The sequence below is a fragment of the Myotis yumanensis genome, unplaced genomic scaffold (genome assembly GCF_028538775.1).
Source record: "Myotis yumanensis isolate MYYU_CA2020_CCGP unplaced genomic scaffold, mMyoYum1.0.hap1 SCAF_16, whole genome shotgun sequence".
In the NCBI taxonomy this organism is placed as follows: Eukaryota; Metazoa; Chordata; class Mammalia; order Chiroptera; family Vespertilionidae; genus Myotis; species Myotis yumanensis.
The window spans coordinates 50617959-50642279 of NW_027223767.1; the positions used below are offsets into that span (position 1 = coordinate 50617959).

General features: G+C 62.2%; 3 protein-coding genes across 13 annotated transcripts; 2 read left to right on the top strand and 1 right to left on the bottom strand.

The window, feature by feature from the left end:
• The first annotated feature begins 934 nt into the window (after positions 1-934).
• On the top strand, positions 935-3206 carry GALR2 (galanin receptor 2). The gene is made up of 2 exons (XM_070394326.1): positions 935-1302; positions 2411-3206. The coding sequence occupies exons 1-2, from the start codon at positions 935-937 to the stop codon at positions 3204-3206; spliced, it is 1164 nt and encodes a 387-aa protein (XP_070250427.1).
• A 220-nt stretch (positions 3207-3426) lies between these two features.
• ZACN (zinc activated ion channel) lies at positions 3427-7776 on the top strand. The gene is made up of 10 exons (XM_070395416.1): positions 3427-3543; positions 4405-4510; positions 4590-4714; positions 4857-4901; positions 5022-5128; positions 5353-5522; positions 6253-6377; positions 6503-6713; positions 6835-6999; positions 7396-7776. Exons 1-10 carry the CDS (start codon positions 3427-3429, stop codon positions 7581-7583), a joined length of 1359 nt encoding a protein of 452 aa, XP_070251517.1. The 3' UTR covers positions 7584-7776.
• A 681-nt stretch (positions 7777-8457) lies between these two features.
• EXOC7 (exocyst complex component 7) lies at positions 8458-22887 on the bottom strand. 11 transcript variants are annotated; one of them, XM_070395512.1, is made up of 21 exons: positions 22767-22887; positions 22520-22585; positions 21007-21191; positions 20649-20754; positions 19390-19612; positions 18587-18754; positions 15643-15735; positions 14699-14767; positions 13628-13773; positions 13236-13388; positions 12988-13086; positions 12643-12705; positions 12279-12345; positions 11272-11376; positions 10792-10857; positions 10408-10528; positions 10111-10206; positions 9283-9346; positions 9011-9052; positions 8762-8895; positions 8458-8628 (listed from the first exon to the last, which is right to left on the bottom strand). In XM_070395512.1, the coding sequence occupies exons 1-21, from the start codon at positions 22824-22826 to the stop codon at positions 8526-8528; spliced, it is 2229 nt and encodes a 742-aa protein (XP_070251613.1). In that variant the 5' UTR covers positions 22827-22887; the 3' UTR covers positions 8458-8525. The 11 variants fall into 11 exon arrangements, with proteins under 11 accessions (XP_070251613.1, XP_070251614.1, XP_070251616.1 ...); XM_070395513.1 differs by lacking the exon at positions 11272-11376 and adding an exon at positions 11557-11595; XM_070395515.1 differs by lacking the exon at positions 15643-15735.
• Positions 22888-24321: the final 1434 nt, after the last annotated feature.

Here is a 24321-nt window from a genome sequence, read left to right on the forward strand (position 1 = left end):
GGTTCATAGGTTGATGCTCAACCACTGAGCCACACGGGCCAGCTCTGCTACTTTATATTGAAGTTTTCCCTGTTTGGATACCTGACTAGGGTCAGAAGAAAGAGAAGAATTTCATTCATTCAGATTCAACCACTGGCTTTGGGCCTCTCAGACACCAGAGCCCTCTGCGAAGGTGTTATGTTCCCATTTTACAGCTGAGGACATTGAGGTATCACGCCAAGGACGGAGGCTGACACACAGGAGATGCTCAGTAAATACTGTTTTTGGATTGAAGTGGAGGGAGAAACGTTCAATAAGCAGATCCCTCATCCCGGCCCAGGCTCTCTGGGGTCTCTGAGCTCTCGGGTGAGGGTACTCAGGAAACCCGGGGGCCCCCCATCTACCTCCGCCCCTTGTCTCCTCCCCACCACCCCCTGTGAGCACCCGCCGGGAACTCTTCCGAGGAGCCCCCAGTGCGGGGAGGTTCGGCCCCCTCCACCGGGCTCCAGGGAAGCACTGGCGCCGCGCACACAGGTCCCGGCAGCGCCACACACACACACACACACACGCACACGCACACGCACACACACGCAGGCCCCGGCGATCGTTCCCTCCCTCCAGTGTTTGCGGGGAGGTCAGTTCGCCGCTCAGCCCGGCACAGCCCGGACCCCGACGACGCCAGAGGGTCCTGCGCCCCGGGGCTGGGCTGCCGGTGCCTCCGCCAGGACCCGCCAGGGCCCCTCGGCAGCCCTGGGGGCATCCCACCCCTTCAGCGGCTCGCTCCTCCCCCTGGTCCCGCGCCCCTGGCTCCGGCTCCAGCCGCAGCGAAGCTCACTCGCCTGCAGCCCCGGGAGGGAGCCGCGCCGGGCGCTGCAGCCGCGGGAGCCGCCGGAGCTGCGCTCGCCCGAACTCAGACGGCTGCGGGCGCCCGGGCAGCCTCGGGGGCGGCCGCACCATGAATGACTCGGGGGGCCCTGGGGCCGAGGACGCGAGCCAGGCGGGCGGCGGGGGCAGCTGGCAGCCCGAGGCGGTCATCGTGCCCATGCTCTTCGCGCTCATCTTCCTCGTGGGCACCGTGGGCAACAGCCTGGTGCTGGCCGTGCTGCTCCGCAGCGGCCGGGCGGTCAGCACCACCAACCTGTTCATCCTCAACCTGGGCGTGGCCGACCTGAGCTTCATCGTGTGCTGCGTGCCCTTCCAGGCCACCATCTACACCCTGGACGGCTGGGTGTTCGGCTCCCTGCTCTGCAAGGCCGTGCACTTCCTCATCTTCCTCACCATGCACGCCAGCAGCTTCACGCTGGCCGCCGTCTCGCTGGACAGGTCAGCGCGCGCCCTGGCACCCCCAGGGCCGGCCACTGCAGGGGCGGGACTCGAGGGTCAAGGAAAGAGACAGAGAGGGTAGAAAAGGACTCCACCACTCAGAGGGGCCGGGAGGGAGGGAAAGACAGCAGGCAGGCGTGCTGGCGAGAGAGGAGTAATTGGGGGGGGGGGGGTGAGGGGGGCCGCAGTGTCCCTCTATCAGCTGCGTCCTTGGCGCTGCAGGCTGGGACCTCAGCTCTCCAGCGCCACCGGCAGCCAGCAAAGCGCAGCGTTTGGGGTACAGCGCGTTTTTCCCGTGCTTGGTCTCGCTAGAGGCTCAATGACCCCGTGAGATTGGGGTGGGAGGGGTGACTGTGCCCACTGCAATCTCAGAGTCGCTCATCCAGTACTTGTGTGCGGGAAGCCAGCGCTCGTGGCGTCAAACTCAGCCTCGAAGCCGCAGTTTGCTCGGCGCCCTGGACTCTGGCCCGGACTTGGGAATTTGGGTCCTTCGTGGGGGCCCATGCCACGCCCGAGGTCCCCTGGCTTGGTCCCACCCCTTTGGCACCCCACCTCCAGGCCCAGGTCAAGGGCAGGGAGAGGAACGCGCAGAACTCGCCCGCCCCCTAAGCCAGAGCGTGGAGGAAAGGCGGGTCTGACCACGGTCTCTCCTCGCTCCCCTTGGTCCCCACGCGCTGCCCCTCTCCCCTGGGAAAGGAGCGAGGTGAGCCCGCCTTCCACACGCGCCTCCCAGTTCCACTGAGCGCAGAGTGTCGGTTCCGGAGCGCTGGTGCGGCCCACGGCGTTCCTGGGCTGTCTCCTCAGGCGCCTGCCTGGGCCCACCTCCCGGGCATCGTCACTGGTGGGTAGTAGCCTCCCGGTGCCCCCAGCCGGTTCCGACTCCACCCGGGTCGTAGCCCCGGAAAGAGAAGATGAGTGGCCTCTACGTGCGCCTTTCCTGCTGCTGGGTCTCCCCTCATCTCGACGCTGCTGGGTCGCCCTGGGGGTGTGTGCGCTGTGACGGTGAACTGAGGACCGTCCTGGAGAGCGGGTGTGGGCCCCGAGGTCCTGGGCTGAAGGCGCAAATCAGCTCGCTCGGCTGACATCTCCCTTCCCGGCTGACCCGCAGGTATCTGGCCATCCGCTACCCGCTGCGCTCCCGCGAACTGCGCACGCCTCGCAACGCGCTGGGGGCCATCGGGCTCATCTGGGGGCTGTCGTTGCTCTTCTCGGGGCCCTACCTGAGTTACTACCGCCAGTCGCGGCTGGCCAACCTGACCGTGTGCCACCCGGCGTGGAGCGCGCCCCGACGCCGCGCCATGGACCTCTGCACCTTCGTCTTCAGCTACCTGCTGCCCCTGCTGGTGCTCGGCCTGACCTACGCGCGCACGCTGCGCTCCCTCTGGCGCGCGGTCGACCCCGGGGCTGCGGGCTCGGGCGCCCGGCGCGCCAAGCGCAAGGTGACGCGCATGATCGTCGTGGTGGCCGCGCTCTTCGGCCTCTGCTGGCTGCCCCACCACGCGCTCATCCTCTGCGTGTGGTTCGGCCGCTTTCCCCTCACGCGCGCCACCTACGCGCTGCGCATCCTCTCGCACCTGGTCTCCTACGCCAACTCCTGCGTCAACCCCATCGTCTACGCGCTGGTCTCCAAGCACTTCCGCAAGGGGTTCCGCCGGATCTGCGCCGGCCTGCTGCGCCGCGCCCCGCGCCGGACCTCGGGCCGCCGGTGTGTGGCGGCGCCGGGCCCCCGCGGGGGCAGCGTGCTGGAGCGCGAGTCCACGGACCTGACGCACGTGAGCGAGGCGTCCGGGCCGTCCGCCCCTGCGCCGGCGCCTCCCGGGGTCCCGGCCTTGTGCCAGGTTCCGGGCCCGTCCTGGCGGGACCAAAAGGTCCCCCACGGCAGCCTGACAGTTAATGCGACTTAGCGGGGACGCTCGTGTGTGAAAGGACTGGAGTCGGAGGTCGGGGGATGGTGGATGGTTTCGTCTGTTAATAAAATGCGCAAACCGATTCACGTGCCGTGCCGCGCTGTGTCTTGAGGGTCTGCGGTGAGATCTCTGGGGCTTCACAGCGGACTTTGGCTGATTGGGTGCGAGTGCGCGCGCTCAGGACAGCGGAGCTGAAAACCGGCGTAGAAATCCCTGAATGCGCGAGGCTGGGGAGCTCGCGCCAGGCGAAGGCTCTTTGCACGCGGCCACCTGGAAGCGCCTGGTGCCAGCACATCGGCAAACCCGCCGCCGCCGATTCGTGTGGCACCGACAGGCAGGTTAAGCACTCGATACAGTGGGTCGATGACGGACGCAGACACTATGTTCCTAGTAGCGTTCGTGCGCCCGCGTGTGGCGGGGCCTCGGCTGCTCCCAGCTCCCTGGGGCCCTTTCAGCAGCCCTATCGGTGCCTACAGACTGTAAGCCTTGGGGTGTCCTACCCCCTCCCCGAGTGCAGCTGTCTGGGACCAGGTCTCCAACAGCTCAGGTTATCCTTTGGGACAGGAAAGGCGCGCCCTACCCCGCGGGTCCTGTTCTGGGGCCACACCGGTGGTCCCGAGGCACTGCTGCCTGGCGCAGGCTGAGAATCTGGTGCGAACAGGAGCGCCCTGGCGCTTTGCTCTTGAACTAGCCCCCACCTGACCCCGGGCTCCTCCTCCCCCTCCTGGAGTCCTTGAGCCAAGGCTTTTCACATGAAGTCGGTTCAGTGTTTCAGGAGAGGCAGGTCCCTCTCCAAGGTGTGCCCATCTCACAGCGTTGAGTGCAGGGCATTGGACGAGGGCGTGTTTTTAGCCAGGTGGGCACCCACTGCGGAAAGGCACCCGCCTAGACTGGAAGGACCGAGTCCGGGTGGGGTTGGGGGCGGCTCTGTGCTGGCCGTGAACTGGCAACCGGTTCCAGGTGGTGGAAGTGGGGCGGGACAGACAGCGAAGCCCAGGCAGGTGCAGGGTGGGCAGGGCTTGGTCCTGGGCTTTGTCTCCCGGTGTTTGCAGAACCCAGGGTGGGGTGGGGGTGCCGAGCCCAAGGCTCCAGGGTCATTGCACAGAGCAGCTGCCTTGACCAACTGCCCAGTCCCCCAGGGAAGTGTCTGAAGCAGAGGTTAGCGTGGGCGCTGCTGCTCCACCTCCCCCTGCAGCCCCTGCGGATGATGGCCCTGCAGCTCCTGCTCCAGCTCGCCTTGCTCGGACTTGGCACCACGAGGCCCTTGGTCCGGGGCCGCAGCTTCGGCGCACCAGCGGTTGGTAGGTGAAAGCAGTAAGGTCATGAGCTTTGGGATTTGGGCCCCGACGCACCCAGGTGACCTTGACCTCCATCCCTCAGCCTGGCCATCTTTCTTCGACCTCAACTCACCCCTGGGAGTTCATGAAACCACCCAGATTCCCAGCAACTGGAGCGCGCCCCTGCGCGTGGACGTGAAGGTGTTCGTGACAAACGTGTTCAACGTGGTGAGTGTCCTCCGGGCCAGGAGGGGCGGGATCCCAGTGCTGAGAGGGAAGGGATGGGACCACGTCCCTGGAGTGCTGTGGTCTCCTGCCCTCTTGTGTCACGTAGCAGCCAACCCTCAGGTGACGTGCTGCCCCTCCCCAGGACATCCTTCGGTACACAGTGTCCTCCATGCTGCTGCTCCGGCTGGTGAGAGCCCCCGGGGGGTGGGGCAGAGCCCGCTCTAAGTCCAGCTCAGAAGTACCGTCTTCATCAACCTGCCGAGCGGCACATACACACAGAGCCTTAGTGGGGTCCTTGTGTTCCCAGTCCTGGCTGGACACGCGCCTGGCCTGGAACGCGAGTGTGCACCCACGGCGCGCGCTTACACTGTCCTGGGACTCACTGTGGACACCGGAACTCACTATCCAGGAGGCGTGAGTTCTCGTCCCAGGAGCCACTGCAAGTCCCTCTGTCTCCCCCGAGGCCCTTAGTGAATGCCCTCCCGGTGGCCCTGGCAGAGCACTGGCGCCCTCGCCTCCACTGCCCCGTGTTCCCCCTCCCTCTTGGAGCCCTGAGGGCAGGGGATGGCAGCTGGGCATATGCCCGTCTCCCCCTTCAGAGGGGGCTGGGCCTCTGGCTGTGGTGTCTTTCCCCGCAGGCTCTGGGTGGACTGGCAGGACCAGACCCCACAGGCCCAAGTGGACCAAGATGGCCGTGTCGAGCTCTACCTGGCCCTCACCACGGAGACCAACTGTGACTTCGAGCTCCTCCACTTCCCCAGGGACCTGAGCAACTGCACCCTCAGCTTCTACGCCCTCAGCAACACGGGTGCTGACCAGCCGGGCGGGATGGATAGCGGGCTGTGTGCACACCCATCTGCCCCAGGCTCAGGGAGCTGGACCCACCCAGGAGCAGAGCGTGCTCCTCACCCTGCACCTCCCACTCAGACAGCAGCCCGGCCCCACTTCAGTCTCCTCCCCTCCGCCTCCGCTAGCAAAGCAATTGCCCTCAACAGCCGGGCCAAATGCAGCGGCCAGGCCACTGGTGTCCGCTCAGGTTGCTGCGGCCTCACCCCTGGAGACATCCTGAAGGTGTAGCCACCCAGGCAATACCCCACACACCCGCCGGGTGGTGTCCAGCTTGGCAGAAGGCCCACCCTTCCCTTACACCCGTGCCCTCTGGGCAATGCCACAGCGGCCGCCCAGGAGCCCTAGTATTTCAGGTGTGAGATGAGACACTGGTGGATGAGTCCACAACGGCGCCCCCTCCATGCAGTGGTGCAAAGTGCATTTATTTTTACAATGGAAAGCCGTCTGAGTCTGAAAAAGCCCTTCCTCTAACTGGAGAAGACGGGGGGGGGGGGGGGGGGGGGGGGGTAGGCGGGGGAAATGAGGTTGGGAAAGCCCTTGCGTGGGCCACTGTCACCGCCAAGTCTGCCCAGCAGCCACCAGAAGTCTCCATCACCCCTGGGCACTAGCTTGCCCCTGCCCCTGCCCCCAGGAGATGGAGGGGGGCAGTGGTATTTCTCAGCTCACGGCTCTCTCCCACCCTCCCCCAGTGATGGAGCTGGAGTTCCAGGCCCACGTGGTGAACGAGATCGTGAGTGTCAAGAGGGAGTATGTGGTTCGGGATTTGAAAACCCAGGTCCCGCCCCAGCAGCTGGTGCCCTGCTTCCAGGTGAAGGTGAGTGGGCAGGTGGCCGAAGAGGGCGGCAGGGGCATCAAGGATGCAGAGCCAGAGGCATGACAGCCTTCTGTTGCCCACCCCTGCACACGCCCCCCAGAAAGCCCTAACCTTGTCCCTTCCAGCTGCACCTACAGAACACAGCACTGAAGGCCATCCTGGCTCTGTTGGTGCCCGGGGAGGCGCTGCTGTTGGCTGACATGTGCGGGGGGCTGCTGCCCCTGCAGGCCCCGGAGCGCATGGCCTACAAGGTGACCCTGCTGCTGGGCTACCTCGTCTTCCACTCCTCCCTGGTGCAGGTCCTGCCCAGCTCCTCCTCCTGCAACCCACTGCTCAGTAAGCCCTGTGCCCTCCCCTGGCCCCGGGCAGGACCACTGCCACGCCTTTCCCCTCTGCTCAGCTCCCCGGGGCCTGGAGGCACAGGCCTGGCCCCTGACTCGGCCCCGCCCCTCCCCAGTTCACTACTTCACCATCCAGCTGCTGCTGCTCTTCGTCAGCACCATGGAGACCGTGCTGTTGGCGGGGCTGCTGGCCCGGGACCACCTCAGGGCCAAGCGCAGCCCTGGCCCAGCCCCGAGAGGGGAGCAGCAAGCTCGTGAGGAGGCAGGGCTGAATCCTGAAGGTGGGTGAGGAAGGAGGCTGGGAGCAGGTTGGATGGGCGGAGCTGGCAAGCTGCACCCCTGGGGGTGGGGCTAGGGGTCCCTGGGCTAGAGGGCCCTGGCACTCACTCTGCTGGCCCGTCGCTGAGCTTTACCACGTGGGCCCTGGGAGCAGCAGGTCTGAGCAGGGAGCAAGGCGAGCTTCCCTGAGGCCTGGTGACTGCGCTCCGCGAGGAGACCCTGTGCCTTGGGAGCCTCTCTACAAGGCTTTCACCTCCAGGCGGCCTGCAGTGGGCCAGCCCCACGTCCACTAGTTGGGAACCCAGGGAAGGGAGAAACCCGCTGCCAGTGCCGGGGCTCCTGCTCCGGGAGAGGGGGGAGGCCTGGAGTGCAGCTCCTGCTCCTGCCTCTCCCCACAGAGGCCCCCGGAGGAGCGGGGTCACGGAGGAGCTGGGCCGAGGCTGCCGACCACACCTTCTTCCTGCTCTACGTGGCAGGGGTGGTGTGCAGCCAGTTCATCTTCATTGGACTCTGGATGTGGGCGACATGCAAATCTGACCCAGCCCCTGGCGAGGCCGTACCCCACGGGGGGCAGCCGAGGCCGTAACAGGGCAGGGCCGGGGCTGCAGGCTGGGGTGGGCCCTGAAGGGTCTCTGGAGACGGGGAGGGAGGCCAACTCTTCCCTAGGCCTGGAGGCCCCAGGCTCTCCCTTCTGTTTGCAGAAAGCAACGAGTGTGAAATAAACGCATCACCCAAGTGCAACAGTGCCCCCCAAGGGCCTGCTTTCATTGAGCTCAGCTGTTCTCTCTTGTCCGGTGTAGGTGGGGCCCCCACTCCACACCTGAACTTCTCACCAGTGGCCACCAGTCACCCAGCCCCACCCCCACACCTGCTCCTTCTGTGACTCCAGCTGCTTGGCCTGGGCCAGGATTCAGGGCCCCGAGGGTCAGGCCGCCTGGGGTGGTCAGGACTCCTGAGCTGCTGAGGTGTGCTGGACCCCAGGACTGGGGAGAGCGCCTCCTGGGGGCAGAACACCCAGCCCTCAGGATGTGGGCAATGGGGCATGTGTTGTCGGCATGGACTCTGAGCAGGTGAATCTTGCTGGGTTTTGCTCGAGGCCCCTGCAGCCATGTGGCCTGTGCCTCTCCACCCACATGCCTGTGTTGAATGGGGAGCGCTCCCCACAGCTGTGAACTGGGCTGGTGGGGGTGGTTCTGCCCCCTGCTCGTGCTCACAGGCAGCTTGGGCGAGGCCTTTGTCTTCCTCTGTCCTTTCCTGTCTTGAAGCCCTTACGTGGCCCCTGCAGGCGGCGGTCGGGACACAAACCCCAGGTGCGCAGAAAGCCCGGTGCAGGGCAGTGCTGTTTGGTGGGGGATGGGGGTGGGTGGGAGAGGGCGCAGGGAGAGGCACAAACCAGGACTCAAGGGCCCAGGGCAGTGAAGAAACGTCCCTGTCCCAAAGGACACTCCCCTGGCCCAGAGGCAAGTTAACACGGTTTATGTGTCCAACACCACGCTGCCTGGTGCCGCCGGGCAGGGAGCGCGCAGGCTCAGGCGGAGGTGTCAAACAGGCGGTCGATCATGTCACCCACCTGCTCCACGTGGTACTTGATGTACTTCTCAGGGTTCTTGGTGAAGGGCACGCTGCCATACCTGCCAGGCACTGAGGTCAGCGGGGAGGCCTCCTCCTCCCCAGCTCCGCTGCAGGGGCCTTCCCGTGGGGTGTCCCTGAGGCAGAGCACTGAGCGGGGAGGGGGCGGGACGGGACGGGACGGGACTGGCTCACCTGTGCAGAAAGGCCCCATAGGTCTCCTTGACGATGTGCTTCTGAGCTTGGCGGATCTTGTCCCGCTGCTCCGTGTCGGGGATGGCCCAGGCCTTCTGGATCTTGCACAATTCTTCCAGGCCGTCATTGAAGCCCTGCCGCCAGCAAGGTGGGAAGAGAAGGGACCCAGAGACAAATGTTTGGGTGTGTGTCGCTGCAGCAGCAGCAGCAGCAGCAGCAAGCAGTGGAGGGGATGGGGTCCTGACTCACCTTAAACCGCTCCTTGATCACCTGCCGCTCCTTGTCCCGGAGCTGGGGGCCGAGACAGCTCTCCTCAGAGAGAGGCGCCTGCCCCGCCCTCCCCCAGCGCCTGAGCCCAGCCCCTCCCCCAGCACCGGAGCGCGGCCCGCTCCTGCTGCTCCGAGGGCCACAGGCATCCCCTGCTCTCACCCCACAGGGACTCCTGTCCATTTTCTCCCAGAGGCATGACAAACAGGGTGACACCTGCTAGACACCCTTCCCAGCCCAGGCCCTGTGCCCACCTTGACTCCCGGCTGGAACACAGGTAGATTCTTCTCAGTGATGTAGTCGGTCACCTTTAACCAGCTGCCAGGGAGAGAAAGCAGAGGGGCGGCTCAGGCAGCTGCTGCTTCCTGGGGCTGGTTTGCTTGGTTTGCTGTGTGCGTTTTACTTTTATCTCTTCATCTACTGAGCGGGAAGGGGAGGGCAGGAATCCATCTGGGTCACAACTAAGCAAAACACAACTGAGGTTTCTCTTTTCGGGAATAGAAAGTGCTTGAGATGCTCACTTTTAAAACTGGAACAGGAAACAGCAGTCAATAAAGGGAGCGAATACTAGTACTATCACCTCCGCTGCACGTCAGCCTCCCGGAAAGTGAACACGGAGAAGCAGGGGAGGAGGGAAGGAGGCGGAGGCGGAGCACAGACACTGGGAAGGGAGAGGAAGACACCTCCAGGGGAAGGACAGAGGGAGACACACCCGCAGCAGAAGAGGGAGCTCTGCAGAGCAAGCTCAGCCAAGGTCAAGTGCTCCTGCAACCTGCTCTTCGCTTGGGCCAAATATTGCCCACTTTGACGTCAGCCCTTCAACTACGCTTAACTTCACCCTCACAGGCAGGCAGATTGACCTCTGCCCTCTGAGACCCCTAGGGAGCCAGCAGTGGGGGGGGGGGGGGGGGCTCCCATTGCCACCCCCTGAATTTGACTACAACACAAGAGAAGGACTGGGGTCCACAGGGCAACAGTTCCCCGTTGCTGACCCCACTCCGACTGGGCCCAGTGTCCTGAGACTGAGACGGGAGCGTGAGTGGTGGGTACAGGGGTGGGGCGAGCGGAGGGCAGCCTCGCACCTGCGCTGGTAGGTCTGGATCTGCTGCTCGATGTGCTCCCGGTAGGAGCGCTCGGCAGTCTTCTGGGTCACAGCCACCAGCTGGATCAGCTCCGACCTGGGGGGCAGGTAGGGGACAGAGTAGAGGGGACGGGATTGGCTATGGGCCTGGGCAGCAGCACCAGGGGGCCTGCCCTTCCCACCCCACCTTCACGAGCTTTAAGAAGGCAGCACACACGCCCCTGGTCCTGGGGCCGGAGGAGTGAAGCCCTGCCCGCCCCCTGGGCACACGGAGGGCACGCCAGCCCCGAGCACCTACTTCTCCAGGGCCTTGAGGATGTAGTTGTAGTTGTTGTGCAGGAAGATGGCGCTCAGAGCTGGGTCCTCATACACCTTGGACTTGCTCAGCAAGTTCAGCTGCAGGTTCCCCAGGACTTTACCTGCACAGGGAACAATGTGGCCACGCCCACATGGCAGTGTGACCAAACGACCCAATCCCGGGCCCCACAAACCAAGTCCTTCCTGTCACTCCTGTCCCTCCCTTTGCCCAGCCCCCTCCGCCCCTGAACCAGAGGTTAGGTTATTCCAAGGGTTGGGGCTCAGGAGCGGGGTGGGGGGAGGGAGGATGGGAATAGCAGGAGAGCACAAAAAGGAGGCGGAGCTGAGCAGGGATGGGGCGGGGCAGCTGCCACTGCAGACTCACAGATGTAGGTGCTCAGGAGGCGCCTGCTGAACTCGGAGCTGTAGCTGGTGGCTGAGGAGCTGGTCTCTGAGAGAGAGAAGTCCTGCTATGGCCGCGGCGGCAGCCTGGACCCTCTCTGGCCTCCCTCAGTCCCAGGGGCAGCGGAGGGCGGGTGGGGAGGGGCCTCTGTGCCTCCTTCCCCTGGCTGCTGGGACCGAGGGAGCTGGGGCAGAGCTGGTGTCCGCGAGCTCAGCTCCCGCCCGCTGCATGGAGCGCTGCCTCGGACTCTTTCTGGAGCCCAGGGCCAGCCCCTCTGTGGTGCCAGGGTGGCCCACGGTCAGCAGGAAGGCTGGCAGGACCTCCAACGCCCGCCCCCTGCTGGGTGGCATCCAGGCCCACCTACCCCATCTGTCAGGATGGGAGTCAGAATGGGCTCCATGGCCCCCCCCTTCCCCACGTCCCACCTCCTCTATGGTGCCCTGCTGTACAGAGGGGACCTGCCTACACAGTGCGAGGGCCGAGGTGGGGCGAGGGCGGGCAGGCAGGAGCTGGCTGGGCTGGAGGGAGTCCCAGGTGCTGGGGACAGCAGGACGCTGCCTGGGTAACCTCAGAGACGGAAAGTGGCTGTGAGGGAGCTGCGAGAGCGGGAAGCACCTGAAGGGACCATGTGCCCTCTGACCCCCACTCCCCAACAGGTCCTGAGTCTGTCAGGGGCCTCTGTCCCCAGGGAACCTCACTCCCGGGGCTTCAAGAGGGAGGATGGGGCTGCAGAGCCCTGCCGCTTACCTCGGGGGTCTAAAGGAATATTGTATGTGTCCCCAAGAACTACGGAGTGAAAAGCAGTGCGACAGGGGAAGGAGGGAGACAAAGACGGGAGAAAGATGCAAAGTGCAAAAACAGGTTAGAAACAGCTGTGTCCTCCCATCAAGCAGACCGCTCCCCACGACGGCCAGGACAGACAGCAGGACACACCCAAGCCAGACCCGCGGGGACCAGGCAGCACGCAGGAAAGTGGAGGCCCGAGAGCCACAGGCCGAGGCTGCCCCTGGCTCTGTGCCCTCCGATGGGGGAGCGGGGGTCCGATGGGGGAGCGGGGGTCCGGGGCCCAGACATGCCGGGCTGGGTCTCAGTGCTGCAACAGCTGGAAAGGCGTGTACCCTCCTGTGCCAACCTCAGGAAGATACCAGGCTGCCCCCGAGATGCCAGCCTCCCTGTGTCCACTGTGTGAGACTCATGGGGGGACAGGCGAGCACAGAGAAGGGGGAGGGATCTGGACGGAGGGCGGGGCAGGAAGAGTGCCCTCCAGAGGGAGCCTAGGGGCAGAGGTCCGGTGGGAAAGGCAGTCAAACCCGCTCTCCTGACGCTCAGCCCTGAGGGCCCGGCTCAGGGTCCTGCCACAGGCCACGTCTCCACCCCACTGCACAGGCGGGAGGCCTAACCCCACATCTCCAGGCAAGAGGGAGAAGGGGGGCACGGGGCTGGGGGCCCCGCTGGGAGGGGCCAAGTACCTTGGGAGGCCAGCATGGCACCTGCTGTCTCCTGGAAGTCCAGCAGCTGCTGCAGGAAAAGGATGGCCTGTGTGGGGAAGGGGCCAGGAAGGTCAAGGCAGGACCAGAGGCCAGGTCCCGCCCACCGCATGCCCTGTGTGACAGGGCACGTCCAGGGCCTGGGGCTGCCGAGTGAAAATGGTGGCTGCAAACTCTGATCCCACTTCGAGGGCAGGCCGGGTCTGCTGAGGGTGCTGAGCACTTCGAGGTTCTGGTGAGGCACGCCCCCCCTGCCCCCCCCCGCCGCCGCCCCGGGGTCCCAGGCAGCACGTACGTTGCTAGTGCTGGTGCCCCCTCACCCCCCCGGGTCCCGGGCAGCACGTACGTTGCTGGTGAGCTCGTGCACGGTGCCGTCCTTGGGCATGTTGTACTCCTTGTCCGGGTCATTCTGTGGAAACAGCCACTCCCTGGAAGAGCTCCCAAGGAGGCCCCACCTCACCCAAGCCCCTCAGCCTGCTCCTGGCGCCACCTCTTGGCAGACAGGTGTCAGGACACCCCTTAAGGCACAAAGGGGAGCAAGATGCACATGCCAGAAAACGGGGGTGGGGGGGCCACCAGAGAGGGGGGCAATGGGTGCTGACAGGAGTCATCCCTCCGGCAGACCCGACCCGCTCGGAGCCTACCCCCTGCCCACAGCCAGGCGGCCCTGCAGTGGGAGGAGGGAGATCACCTTGATGTTGTCCGCGAAGTCCTCCAGCGCTTTGGCACCAACGGTCTCCATGGAGGTGATGAGGCCGGGCAGCTTGTTCTTGGTGCTGGCGGCTGTCCCCTGAGCGGCACAGAGGGCACAGCTGCTACTGTCCCTGCCGCCGGCGGGCGGGCGTGCAGCCCCTTCCTTCCAGCTGCTCCCCTGCCCTCCCCCAGGGGATGCCTGTCACCCTCCTCCCCACGCCCCCAAGCGCCCCACCGCCCACGTACCTGGAGCACCTGGTCGAACTCGGGCTTGGTCTGCTTGAGGTGCCTCAGGATGGGGAAGATGGCGAGCACCGCCGAGAAGTCGTGTCTAACGATGGCCTTCCGGGCAGCGGACACGATGTTCTCCCCCTCGAGCATCAGCCCCTCCAGGGCATCCTGAGGGTGAGGGCACGGCTTAGGGGGCCAGAGGCGAGAGCTGGCTCCCAGGGGCGGTGAGGGCGCCCGGAGGGGTGAGGGGAGGCAGTGCGCTTCTGATGGGAGGTGCCGACCAGACACACCGCCAGGACAGATGCCCAGGACGCGGGGAGGAGGTGGCTGTATTGGAGGCTACAGACCACAGGCACGGCCGCGCTGCGGTGACAGCTCTGTAAGGCCCGGCCCGGGCGGGGCAGCACCTGGATCAGGGAGTCGAAGGTCTTCTTCTGATGGTGCTCGGGGATGACCTCCACCAGCAGCTGGTACTCGCTCTGCGCCAGCTTGACGAAGGCGCTGACGCAGTGAATGTAGGCGTCGGTCTCCACGTCCAGCATGTCGTCTCTCCCTGCGGGACAGCGGTGCGCTGAGCTGCTGGGCTGGGGCAGCCCTCTCCCTGCTGCGGGGTGAGGGTCTCCCCAGCTCCCGGCCGGGGTCCAGACTGGCCGCAGACAGGGAGGAGGGAGACTGTGCGGGCAGAGAGCTGAGGACGCCAGCAGGCCCCACGGGCTGAAGGGGAAATGGCTGGGTCCAGCCTTTGTCGTGGCTTCACTCTGAGCTCTGCCACGGGCAGGATTTATGGCCCAGAGTGCCAGGTGCGGGAGGTGTGGGCGACAGATAAAAGGGAAAGAGGAGGATCCCTAAATGGACTCCCTGGAGAGGGCAAGGCCCCAGGATTGAGGAGTCCGGATTGTACGGAAAGAGGGCAGCTGGGGGGCAGGCGGCAGTGTCCACCAAGGAGACAGCCATCTCAGAAAACGCTGGGACTACGAGGGCGGTGGCCAGCCCAGCCAGGCTTCCGGAACCTGTAGGAAGGCCGTGGGCGCCGGCCTAAGAGGCCAGCTGGCCCGGGGTTAAAGTTTAAGAGGCAGCGTGAGCCCCAGAGAGGCAGGGCTCCTTGGCTATCAGCTGCCCCAGGAGGAGACTGGATCCCACTGCTAGAGGCTGGGGCAGGGGACCTAGTGCTATGCGCCCAGGGACGGGCTCCTGGGAGTCGGAGCTGTTGGTGAAGCCGGTGTCGGGCTCCCTGCCCTCCAGGGAGCACCTCCCCTCTCTGCCTGCCATCCAAGCAGCAGCCACATCTCCCCTTAGCCTGGGCCCTGAGAGCCGGGTACACTCCCAGCTGGAGGGCGGCAAGGAGACCTCGTGCCCGAAGGAGAGCAAGATGGAAGGAGAGAGCGACAGGTCTGGCCCATCCTCTGGGCCCTCTGGTGGCTGCTGGGAAGGCAGCGGCGGCTGCCCGCGGGCTGGGCTGGGCTGGGCTGCGTACTCACCGGCCAGCGGCCCGTGCTTGTCGTTCAGGGCCTCGGACAGGTGCTTAACTCGGAAATCATGCTGGTGACCTAGCGAGACGTCAGCCGCACAAACACAAGCAGCGTTTATCCAGGGGCCGGGCGGGCTGGCCCTCGGGGACCGGGAAGAAGCCCTCGATCTCCGGGAGGGTGTGAGGGGGTGTCGGGGAGGGGCATTGGAGGGGCTCTGAGCCCCTCCTCTGCCGCGGGCCACCCTGGGAACAGCCGTTTCAAGCCTGACTTGCAGCGCCAGGACCATTCCTGGGAGCTGGTTTCCCCAAGCCCGGAGGCCAAGAGAAAGCCGTGAGGCCAAGGAGAGTTGAGGGGCTTCTGGCAGCCGTGGAGCTGCTGATGGCTGGCCCCAGGGGGTGATCTTGCCGGACATGGGGAGACCCAGTTAGAGAATTGTCACTGCCAGGGACTGGGGACAGCCTCCTTCTTGTCCCCGGCTCATTCTTAGGGAGGAGGGCCAGGTCCTCCAGGGTGAGGCTATTCTCCTGACATGAGAAAGGGATGTGCCGACCTGCTGCCTGTCCCCTTGCTGCACCCCTCCCCCCTTATAAAGTTGGGGTGACCAGGAGGCCTAGGCCAGCTTGGTCTTGCCACCGCTGATCTCAGCATGAAAGGGCTGCCCATGGCCAAGAACTCTCTCTGAGTTCAAACAGGAGACAAGGACAGAGACAGGGAGGGGAGGGGGAGGAGAGCCCCAGGGAGGGCAGAGCTGCCATCAGCCAGACAGGACCAGGCCAAGGCCACGAAACCTGTCCCTGCGCCAGCTGGAGCGAGTGGCACAGGGACGGGCAGCCCCACCCGTCCCCTCTCAGGGTTCCCCCCAAGGCCCTCCTGGGGCTGGAGGCTCTGCCCTGCCGCAGGAGTGAACACACGACGGAGGAGGAGGGAACGGGAGAGGAACACGGGGTGATTACCTTCCAGAGGAATGAGGTTAGAGCCCCCCTTTTTCCCATCTAGACCATGCTGGGAGTACTGTTTCAGAAGGTTCTGAGCCTTACGGACCGTCCCTGTCACCAGAGCCACACAGAGAGGAGATAAGAAGACCTGGGAAACGAGTAAGAGAAAACAGCAGCGGCCCTCCACGCCCAGCCCACGCCCGGCCCCCCGACAGTGAGCACGACCAGACCCCCCTCTCCCAGCAGCGGCCCTCCACGCCCAGCACACGCCGGGCAGACAGTGAGCACGCCCAGGCCCGCCTCTGCCAGCGGACCTTCCCCAGGCCGCCGGGGACCCAGCAGATGGAGACGAAGGGGTGGACACATTCCCTGGGGCCTCCCGTCCTGCTGCTGACCCTCTGTTCTGGCCTGAGCTCATTGGAGGGTGCGTGGAGGGTGAAGGAGACGAGGCGGGCAAAGGTCCACCAAGAGGAGCCCCAGTAAAAAGAACTCCCGGAATCCAAACAGGCTTGGGCTCGGGCTGGAGGAGCTGGTGACGAAGCTCTCACACCCGGAGTGACCACCCAGGACAGAGCGCGGGCACCTGGAGGCTGGGAGGCCTGCGCCCCTCGGAGCGCCAGGCATAGCTCTGGGCATGCTCAGTGTTGGCAAGTGGCCAAACAGCAGTCAGAAAGCAGCATGGGAGCTGGTGAGACGGGAAGGAGCCCCCTGGGAGGGCAGTGCCAGGACGAAGGCTGGAGGCCCGGAGGCAGCCCGGCCCACACACTGAGGTTACCCAAACCACCAAAGCGACTGCCAAAGCTCAAGGGCGAGAGGGGCTAACAGAGCCCCAGAGCCGGGAGGGCAGTAGGAAAGGGCGCATGCTCTTGGCACGGGGGCGGGCGGGGGGGAAACAACAGTTAGTGTCACAAGTCAAAACAACAAGAACAAACTGCAGCATCCGCAGCCTCGGGTCAGCCACTCGGAACGAGACACCGCAGGGCAGAGCGTGTGGGAAATAAACCGGCACCTCACACAGCCAGCGCGCTGCCTGCACGGGCCTCCGCCCTGAGCCGCAGCCCATCCCGCCTCGCAGCACAGCGAGGCTGCCGAGTCCTGGCTGCGCCCGAGGAGCGCGGGTGAAAAGAGGCAAGGCCTGGCTCATTTCTTCCTGTTCGCACCATGCCACCATCAGCCGCTAATAACACGCGGGCTGGCTCAGCATCTGTCTCCCTGTGCAGTGGGCGGCCCGCTAAGGAGACCTCAGATTCCGCCCCGCAGCCGAGCGGGAGCCCAGCCAGCACAGGGCACGGGTGTGAAGTGGGGCTGCCTGTTGGCAGCTGCCAAGACCATCAGGCACCCAATTGCCATGGACAGCGCTGAGGCTGGCGCTTCATGGCCACCTACCTTCCTCTCCCTGCCCCCCGCCCCCCGCTCCCCTCCCCCCGCCCCGCCAGAACTGATGTCTCAGGCCCGGTTCCCTAGTCCCGACACCAGTCCTGAGCCCACCAGCTCCGGACAACCCTCGAGCCCCCACAGGAGCACGGGAACCTCCCAGCTAGTTTCCCTCTTGGGTCTACAAGCCAAGGAGGAATTCAGTCCACAGGGAGCCCTCCTCCCGGAAGGCCCTGTCCCTGCGTGGCTGGCCAGCACCCCAGGACAGAGCACATCGGATCCCAGGGCCTCCTGGGGCCGTCAGAGAAGAGACGGACGGGAACCGAGCACAGACCGCTGGCCCAGGCGGCCTCCCAGACACAGCCCCTGCTCAGCACATAGAGGCACAGAGGGACGGGGCGGCCCGCCTGCAGCAGCCGCAGCCTCGGCCAAGCCTGCCGGCCCAGTGGAGTCACGGATTTTCTGGGTGAGCGGCCAGGGCACCCACACTGGAGGGGAGAAGGCAGTGCCTTCCTTCCAGGCCCCCCAGCTTCCCTAAGCTCGCCTGGCTGTGCCCCCAGGGCAGCGTCTGCTCTGACACGTTTCCAAACCCTAAGGCAGGGGTCCTTAAACTATGGCCCACGGGCCACATGCAAATACAAATATTGTATTTGTTCCCCTTTTGTTTTTTTACTTCGAAATAAGATATGTGCAGTGTGCATAGGAATTTGTTCATAGTTTTTTTTTAAACTATAGTCCGGCCCTCCAACGGTCTGAGGGACAGTGAACTGGCCCCCTGTTTAAAAAGTTTGAGGACCCCTGCCCTAAGGAGTATGAACAGACACCCTCAGAGGGGCAGGGCAGGGAGGGCCGGACAAAGGAAGGGGGAAGCTCTACACCCAGCCTCTCACGGGGCGGGTCCCGCAGGCCACCCCTGGGGCAGTGCCTGCAGCTTGAACCCAGGCCTGCCAAGCTGTGGGTGCACACGGGACAGTTTACTTGCACAGACTGTGGGGACATGATGCAGGGACAAGGATGTGAGCTGTTCACCCAGGACACCACAACCCATGGCCCGGGCCTCTCGCCCTCAGCACCCTCCCCCTACGGCCCGCCACAAGGCACAAACTCGCAGTGCAGCCTGAAAGCCGGGCGCACTTCCTCCGCGAAGGCTGACTGTGAAAGTATAAAGTCTCCCACCCACTTCTCAGCCATGCGCCACTTCCAGCCGCCCTGGCTCGCTGGGAGGTGAAGGCGGCCCTGTCCCATCCCGAGCTTGGCTGTCGCAGCCTGGCCTCCTGGCGGGACAACAGGGGAGGAGCAGGGGCCCGGCAAGGGGCTCTGCCCTGGCCACACCCCACTCCCCCACTCCCCTGCCTCTCCACATCTCTGACGCCCCTCCCTCCCCCAAAGCCATGGATGCAGCCCCCAGACCCTGCTGAGCAGCAGGAAGAGCCTCCTCGGTGGGGCCTTGCTGGGGGGCAGACATTGGCTTTCTGTCCTGTCTGCCTGCAGCTGGAGGGGCCGACGCCGCTAACCCCAGGGTGGCCAAAAGCAATGCAGGTCCCAGCGCCTTCTGGCTGGTGCTTAAAGGGCCGGGGCGGGGACTCACCTGGACGCTTGATGGGCTTCTTGGTGGGCGTGTCTTTCCTCTTGTTGGGGATGGCAGGGGAGTAGGGAACCCCAGAGGCAGAGCTGTTCTTCCGGAAATGCTCCTTCAGGCCCTTGATGGAGCGGTCCAGCTGGCTGGAGCGGATCTGGTAGTAGACGTTCATGAAATCTGAGGAGAGATGTGGACGGGCCTGCAGCAGCCGGTGCCGGCCTTTCCCCTCTAGACCAGCTCCGCGGGGCGGCAGCGCGCCCACTATTTCTACTTGCTAACCCCTTCCTAGCACCTCCTCGGGCTCGCAGCCACCACGGGGCCTTGCCCCGAATCAGGCAAAGTCTTTAAAGGGAAAGTATCCCCCAATAGAACTGATGATTTTTTTAAGGTCTGAAGCTAAGTATTTTCAGAGAAAAAATATAAAGATTAGGTAAGGAGTCAAAGGATGTGAGTAATTTATAGGAGGCACAGAGACAACACATGTCAGTGAATGGAAAAAACACTATTATCTTTAGCCATTACAAAATGATTTTATTAATTTTTATTGATTTGAGAGAGAGAGAGAGAAGCATAGATGTGAGAGAGAAACATCGATTAGTTGCCTCCTGTACGCACCCTGACTGGGGATTGAACGCACTACCTAGGTATGTGCTCTGGCTGGGAATCGACCCCACAACCTTTTGGTGTACGAGACGACACTCCAACCCACTGGGCCACCCGGCCACGGCTAAACTTTTTATTAAAAACAAAACAAAAAAACCACCCCTCCTCCTGGGCCTGCCCTGACGCTGGCCCCCCGGCCGGTCCCTCACCTTGGTTGTGGCCGAATTCCACCAGCCAGCGGGAGATGCGGATCACATCCAGGAGCACGCCCTCCGGCAGGTGCTCCAGGGGCAACTCCTCCTGGATCTCCAGCTCCTCCTCCCCACTGATCAGGTCCAGGATGAGCACAGGGGAGACCACCTTACTGTGCCGAGTCATCAGGCTGCGGAACTCCGACTCCAGGGACTCCTTCCCCCGCTCGAACAGCAGCTTCTGCGGGGGCGAGGGGAGGGAGGAGGGCCCACTGCTGCTGCGGCATTCGGCTCGCCCGCCCCTCCCTGCCTCTGCCTGCACTTCCTTGAACCCCGAGAAGAAAGGCAGGAAGCCTTCCTTGGTCCTTCCTTCAGCTCAGGTTCTCGCTCACAGGTGAAACCCAGGGCTGTATAAGCAGATGCTGCATGAACACTGGCTGATTACCTTCTCACTGCACTACCAAGCTGTCTTCCTGTTAGAAAAGGGTTTGCGAGGAAAGAACTAGATCAGTGATGGCGAACCTATGACACGTGTGTCAGAGGTGACACTCGAACTCATTTATTTGGTTGATTTTTCTTTGTTAAATGGCATTTAAACGTATAAGATAAATATCAAAAATATAAATCTTTGTTTTACTATGGTTGCAAATATAAAAAAATTTCTATATGTGCCCCAACCGGTTTGGCTCAGTGGATAGAGTGTCGGCCTGTGGACTCAAGGGTCCCAGGTTCGATTCCGGTCAAGGGCATGTACCTTGGTTGCAGGCACATCCCCAGTAGAGGGTGTGCAAGAGGCAGCTGATCGATGTTTCTCTCTCATGGATGTTTCTAACTCTCTATCACTCTCCCTTCCCCTCTGTAAAAAAATCAATAAAATATATATTAAAAAAAAAAATTTCTGCCAAAACCGGTTTGGCTAAATGAATAGAGCGTCGGCCTGCGGACTGAAAGGTCTCGGGTTCAATTCCGGTCAAGGGCACATGCCCGGGTTGCGGTCTCGATCCCCAGTGTGGGGCGTGCAGGAGGCAACTGGTCAATGATTCTCTCTCATCATTGATGTTTCTATCTCCCTCTTCCTCTCCCTTCCTCTCTGAAATCAATAAAAGAAATTTTTTTAAATGTATATCTGTGATTCCTGAGGCAGAGTTCTTCAGGACCACAGTATATGTACTATATTTATTCCACTACATTCTCCTTTAAGCTGGTTCAGTCTCTCATGAGGCCAGGGCAGGGGCTGATGTCCCCACACCTCCCCCCGTACCCTGCTGGCTCCTTACCACTTTGTTGAGCTCTGGGCTGTCTGGGCTGTTGTCCTGGAAATACTCCACAGCCTTCTGAATCTTGGCCATGCTTCCCAGGTACTCGTCCAGCCTCCCTGTGGGGCTGGAAGGAACAGAGCTGTGTCAGCCTGGCTGGATGGAAGAGGGAGAGAAGGACCCATGTGGAGGGGGAAGAAGAGAATTAATGTCGGGGACTCCAGGCTCAAATATATTCTGCCCCCTTCCCCTTCTACGCCGCTGGTCCAGGAGGCATCAAGAATGTCAACAATAAATTAACAAAAAAATAAAAGAAAAATTCAATTAAAAAAAAAAACAAAAAACAATGAAAGGAATGTGACCTCCTGGCCTAGCTCACCCCTCCCTGATGACCTTCTCGGTGTCACTGGCCACATGGTAGTAGCTGATGACGTGGTCCAGGCAGGACAGAGTCTTTTCCACGTTCTCCTGCAGCCGCTGCAGGTTCTCTGTCTGCTTGTGCACGGGGATGATGGAGTTCTCCAGCTTCATCAGGCGGCTCTCAAAGGACGACAGGATGGACACCTGCGGGGGAACACGTGCTCTCAGGCTTCTAGGCACCACCAGGTCTCCGGCCTTGGCTGCTTTTTCTCTGGTTTTCTAGACAATAAGCTCCACGAGGGAAGGGCCGGGGTGCAGCTGTTCAGCCCTGTGTCCTCAGCACATAGGAGGTGGTCCAAACACACTGGATGAAATTTGATTCGAAGGCAAGGCAAGCAACAAAGGACCTTCCCCCAAGATAATCACCCGATGGTTTCCCTTCCACCCTTTGAAGCCAAATCTCAATGCGTGATCTTTCTGAGGCTTCCCTAGACCGAACAGGGCGTAGTTGCATATGGAGTCGCCTCAAATGCATTGTTGGCACTTTCAAAAGCCTCTCTCGCTAAGGGTGAATCTCACTACATAAGGACTAGGACAGTGGTCAGCCAACTCATTCCTCAACAGAGCCAAATATCAACAGTACAACGATTGAAATTTCTTTTGAGAGCCAAATTTTTTAAACTTAACTATATAGGTAGGTACATTGTTATTAACTTAATTAAGGTACTCCTAAGGCTTAGGAAGAGCCACACTCGAGGGGCCAAAGAGCCGCACGTGGCTCTCGAGCCGCAGTTTGCTGACCACGGTACTAGGACTTCATGACTGTGTTACTGCATGCATACACCAAGCTTGTATCTACTCAACCTGTGCTTTACAGTCCCCTCTGGAAATAAAGAAGAAACCTCATGTTTGTGGAGCACCTACTGTATACCAGGTGCTGTGCAAGATGGGTTCCCACGTATTGGCTCCTATGACCTTCACAGCCACAGGGGGAGGGTGGCATTGTCCCTGTCTTACCATATGAGTTAACTGAGGCTCAGAGTTACCTGTCAGGAGCCGCACACAAACAAGTGGAGGGTGAGGACCAGATCCCAGATCTGTCCGATTTCAGAGCTCATCCTACCCCAGAGCCCTGGGGGAGGGAGATGGCTGAGTCTTGTCTGCCTTCGGCAGCCTCAGAAGTGCCACCCCTGCCTCCGCCCTTCGCCTGAAGTGAGGATGACACACGACCGTCCCCGGCCCACCCAAGTCAGCCTCACTGTGTTTGCAGCAGGAGACGAAGGGGAGGGCGTGGAGAGAAGGCCAAGCCCAGGCCAGCGGGGCAGCAGCATCCTCAGGGAGGAGGCGGACCAGGGGAAGGCGACCAGGTAAGGGACACGCCCGCCACATTGCTGCCGCCGGAGAAACCCACCCAATACCACCATTCCTACCCAGGCCAGAACCCCAGGCCTTACGGACCGGACCGGACCGGACCCGCCAGGTCGCTGAGCTCTCTGGAGGCCTGCAGCCCCTCCCAGCTGGGGGTTACTCACCATGTTCCTGGTGAGCTGGTCGCTCTTCTCCAGGCTGTCTCGGATGAAGGACAGCGTCTCCTCCTCCTGGGGGCGCGGAGAGGAGGCATCACCAGAAGCCCGCGGCGGCAGAGCACCGCGTCCCGGCCCGCGGCCTCGCCCCGAGCCCAGCTCCTTGCAGGGAATGCCCTCTGCCCCCTGCCTCCTTCCAGAGGGGATGCCGGGCCTCGGCGCCTTCCCTCCCCGCCGCCCCCGCCGGGGGTCTCACCTGCTTCAGCTTGTCCTCGATTTCCCGCCGCCGGGCGGACGCCTCCTGCGGGGGAATCATCTCTGCGGCCCGGCGCCGCGGCCCCTTCCAGTGTTTTGTGTCTGCGTGCGTCCCTCCTCGGCTTCCGTCCCCGTTACACCCACTTCCGCCCCTGGCCCCGCCCCGAGCGCACTGGTGGGGCCATGTTGGGAGTGGCAGGCGGAAGTGCTCCGCGGGCCCGGAAGCGGGCCGGGGACGTAGCCATCTTGGGTGTGGCGAAGGGTGGCCCCGCGGACCAGCCGGGACTTTATTTCCCTGAACCACACCCGCCCACAGTAGACGCTCAGAAAAGTATCTCGCGAGCATCGCGCTCTGTATGTCTAGGGAAGGCACTCCTTTATGGTTGTGAACAAATACCGTCTTTTTTTTGCCCCAAATCTTTAGTTGAAAGTATAACTTATGTCCCCCTTTTCCCTCAATTGGCCCCTTTTAGCCCGCCCCCGCCCCTATGGTCTGTGTCCATGGGTTATGCACACATGCAGACAATGAACAGATACTTTCAACTTTATACAATCTCATTGCATTTTTAAAAAAATATATTTTATTGATTTTTTAGAGAGGAAGGGAGAGAGATGGAGAGTTAGAAACATCAGTGAGAGAGAAACATCGATCAGCTGCCTCCTGCACACCCCCTACTGGGTATGTGCCCGCAACCCAGGTACATGCCCTTGACCGGAATCGAACCTGGGACTCTTCAGTCCGCAGGCCGATGTTCTAGCCACTGAGCCAAACTGGTCAGGGCTGTGTGTGCTTTTTTGCATTTTCTCAAATTTCCTGCACCAAGTGTAATTTGGGAGCCAGCTGGGATGTAGTGAGAGCCCTGTTTGCCATCGCTGTCACCCCGTTCCCGTTCCCCATCTTGGCTAATCCTCACAGTAAGCTTCCGGGTGGGGCACAGCGCTGTGTCCCGTCAGCAGCACAGGAAGCGGGCTCAGCGGGTCGCTGCCTCAGTCAACGCAGCTGTCTGCTCCCGCCCTCCTCCCAGGCTGGCTGCTCAGGACGTGGGTTTGTTGCTCTGCAAAGCTGCCAATCTGATGGTCAAGAAAAGCCACTGTGGCCCTAACCGGTTTGGCTCAGTGGATAGAGCATCGGCCTGCAGACTGAAGGGTCCCGGGTTTGATTCTGGTCAAGGGCATGTACCTTGGTTGCGGGCACATCCCCAGTAGGGGGTGTGCAGGAGGCAGCTGATCGATGTTTCTCTCTCATCGATGTTTCTAACTCTCTATCCCTCTCCCTTCCTCTCTGTAAAAAGTCAATAAAATACATAAATAAATACATAAATAAATAAAGATGAGAGATGCATTGCAAAAAAGGAAAACATTTTCAGAGTACAAGGGATGCTCAAGTTTCTCTAGTTTCTAGACTGTGAGTTTAAATCCCCTCTCTATTGCTAACACTTCTAAGAAAATAAATTTTTTCTTTTTTGGTAATGATTAAAAAAATAGATTCTTTTTTGTCTGTTTCATTTGGAAACCACCAGCCATCAACAATGCCATCTGACAGAGTGGTCAGAGGA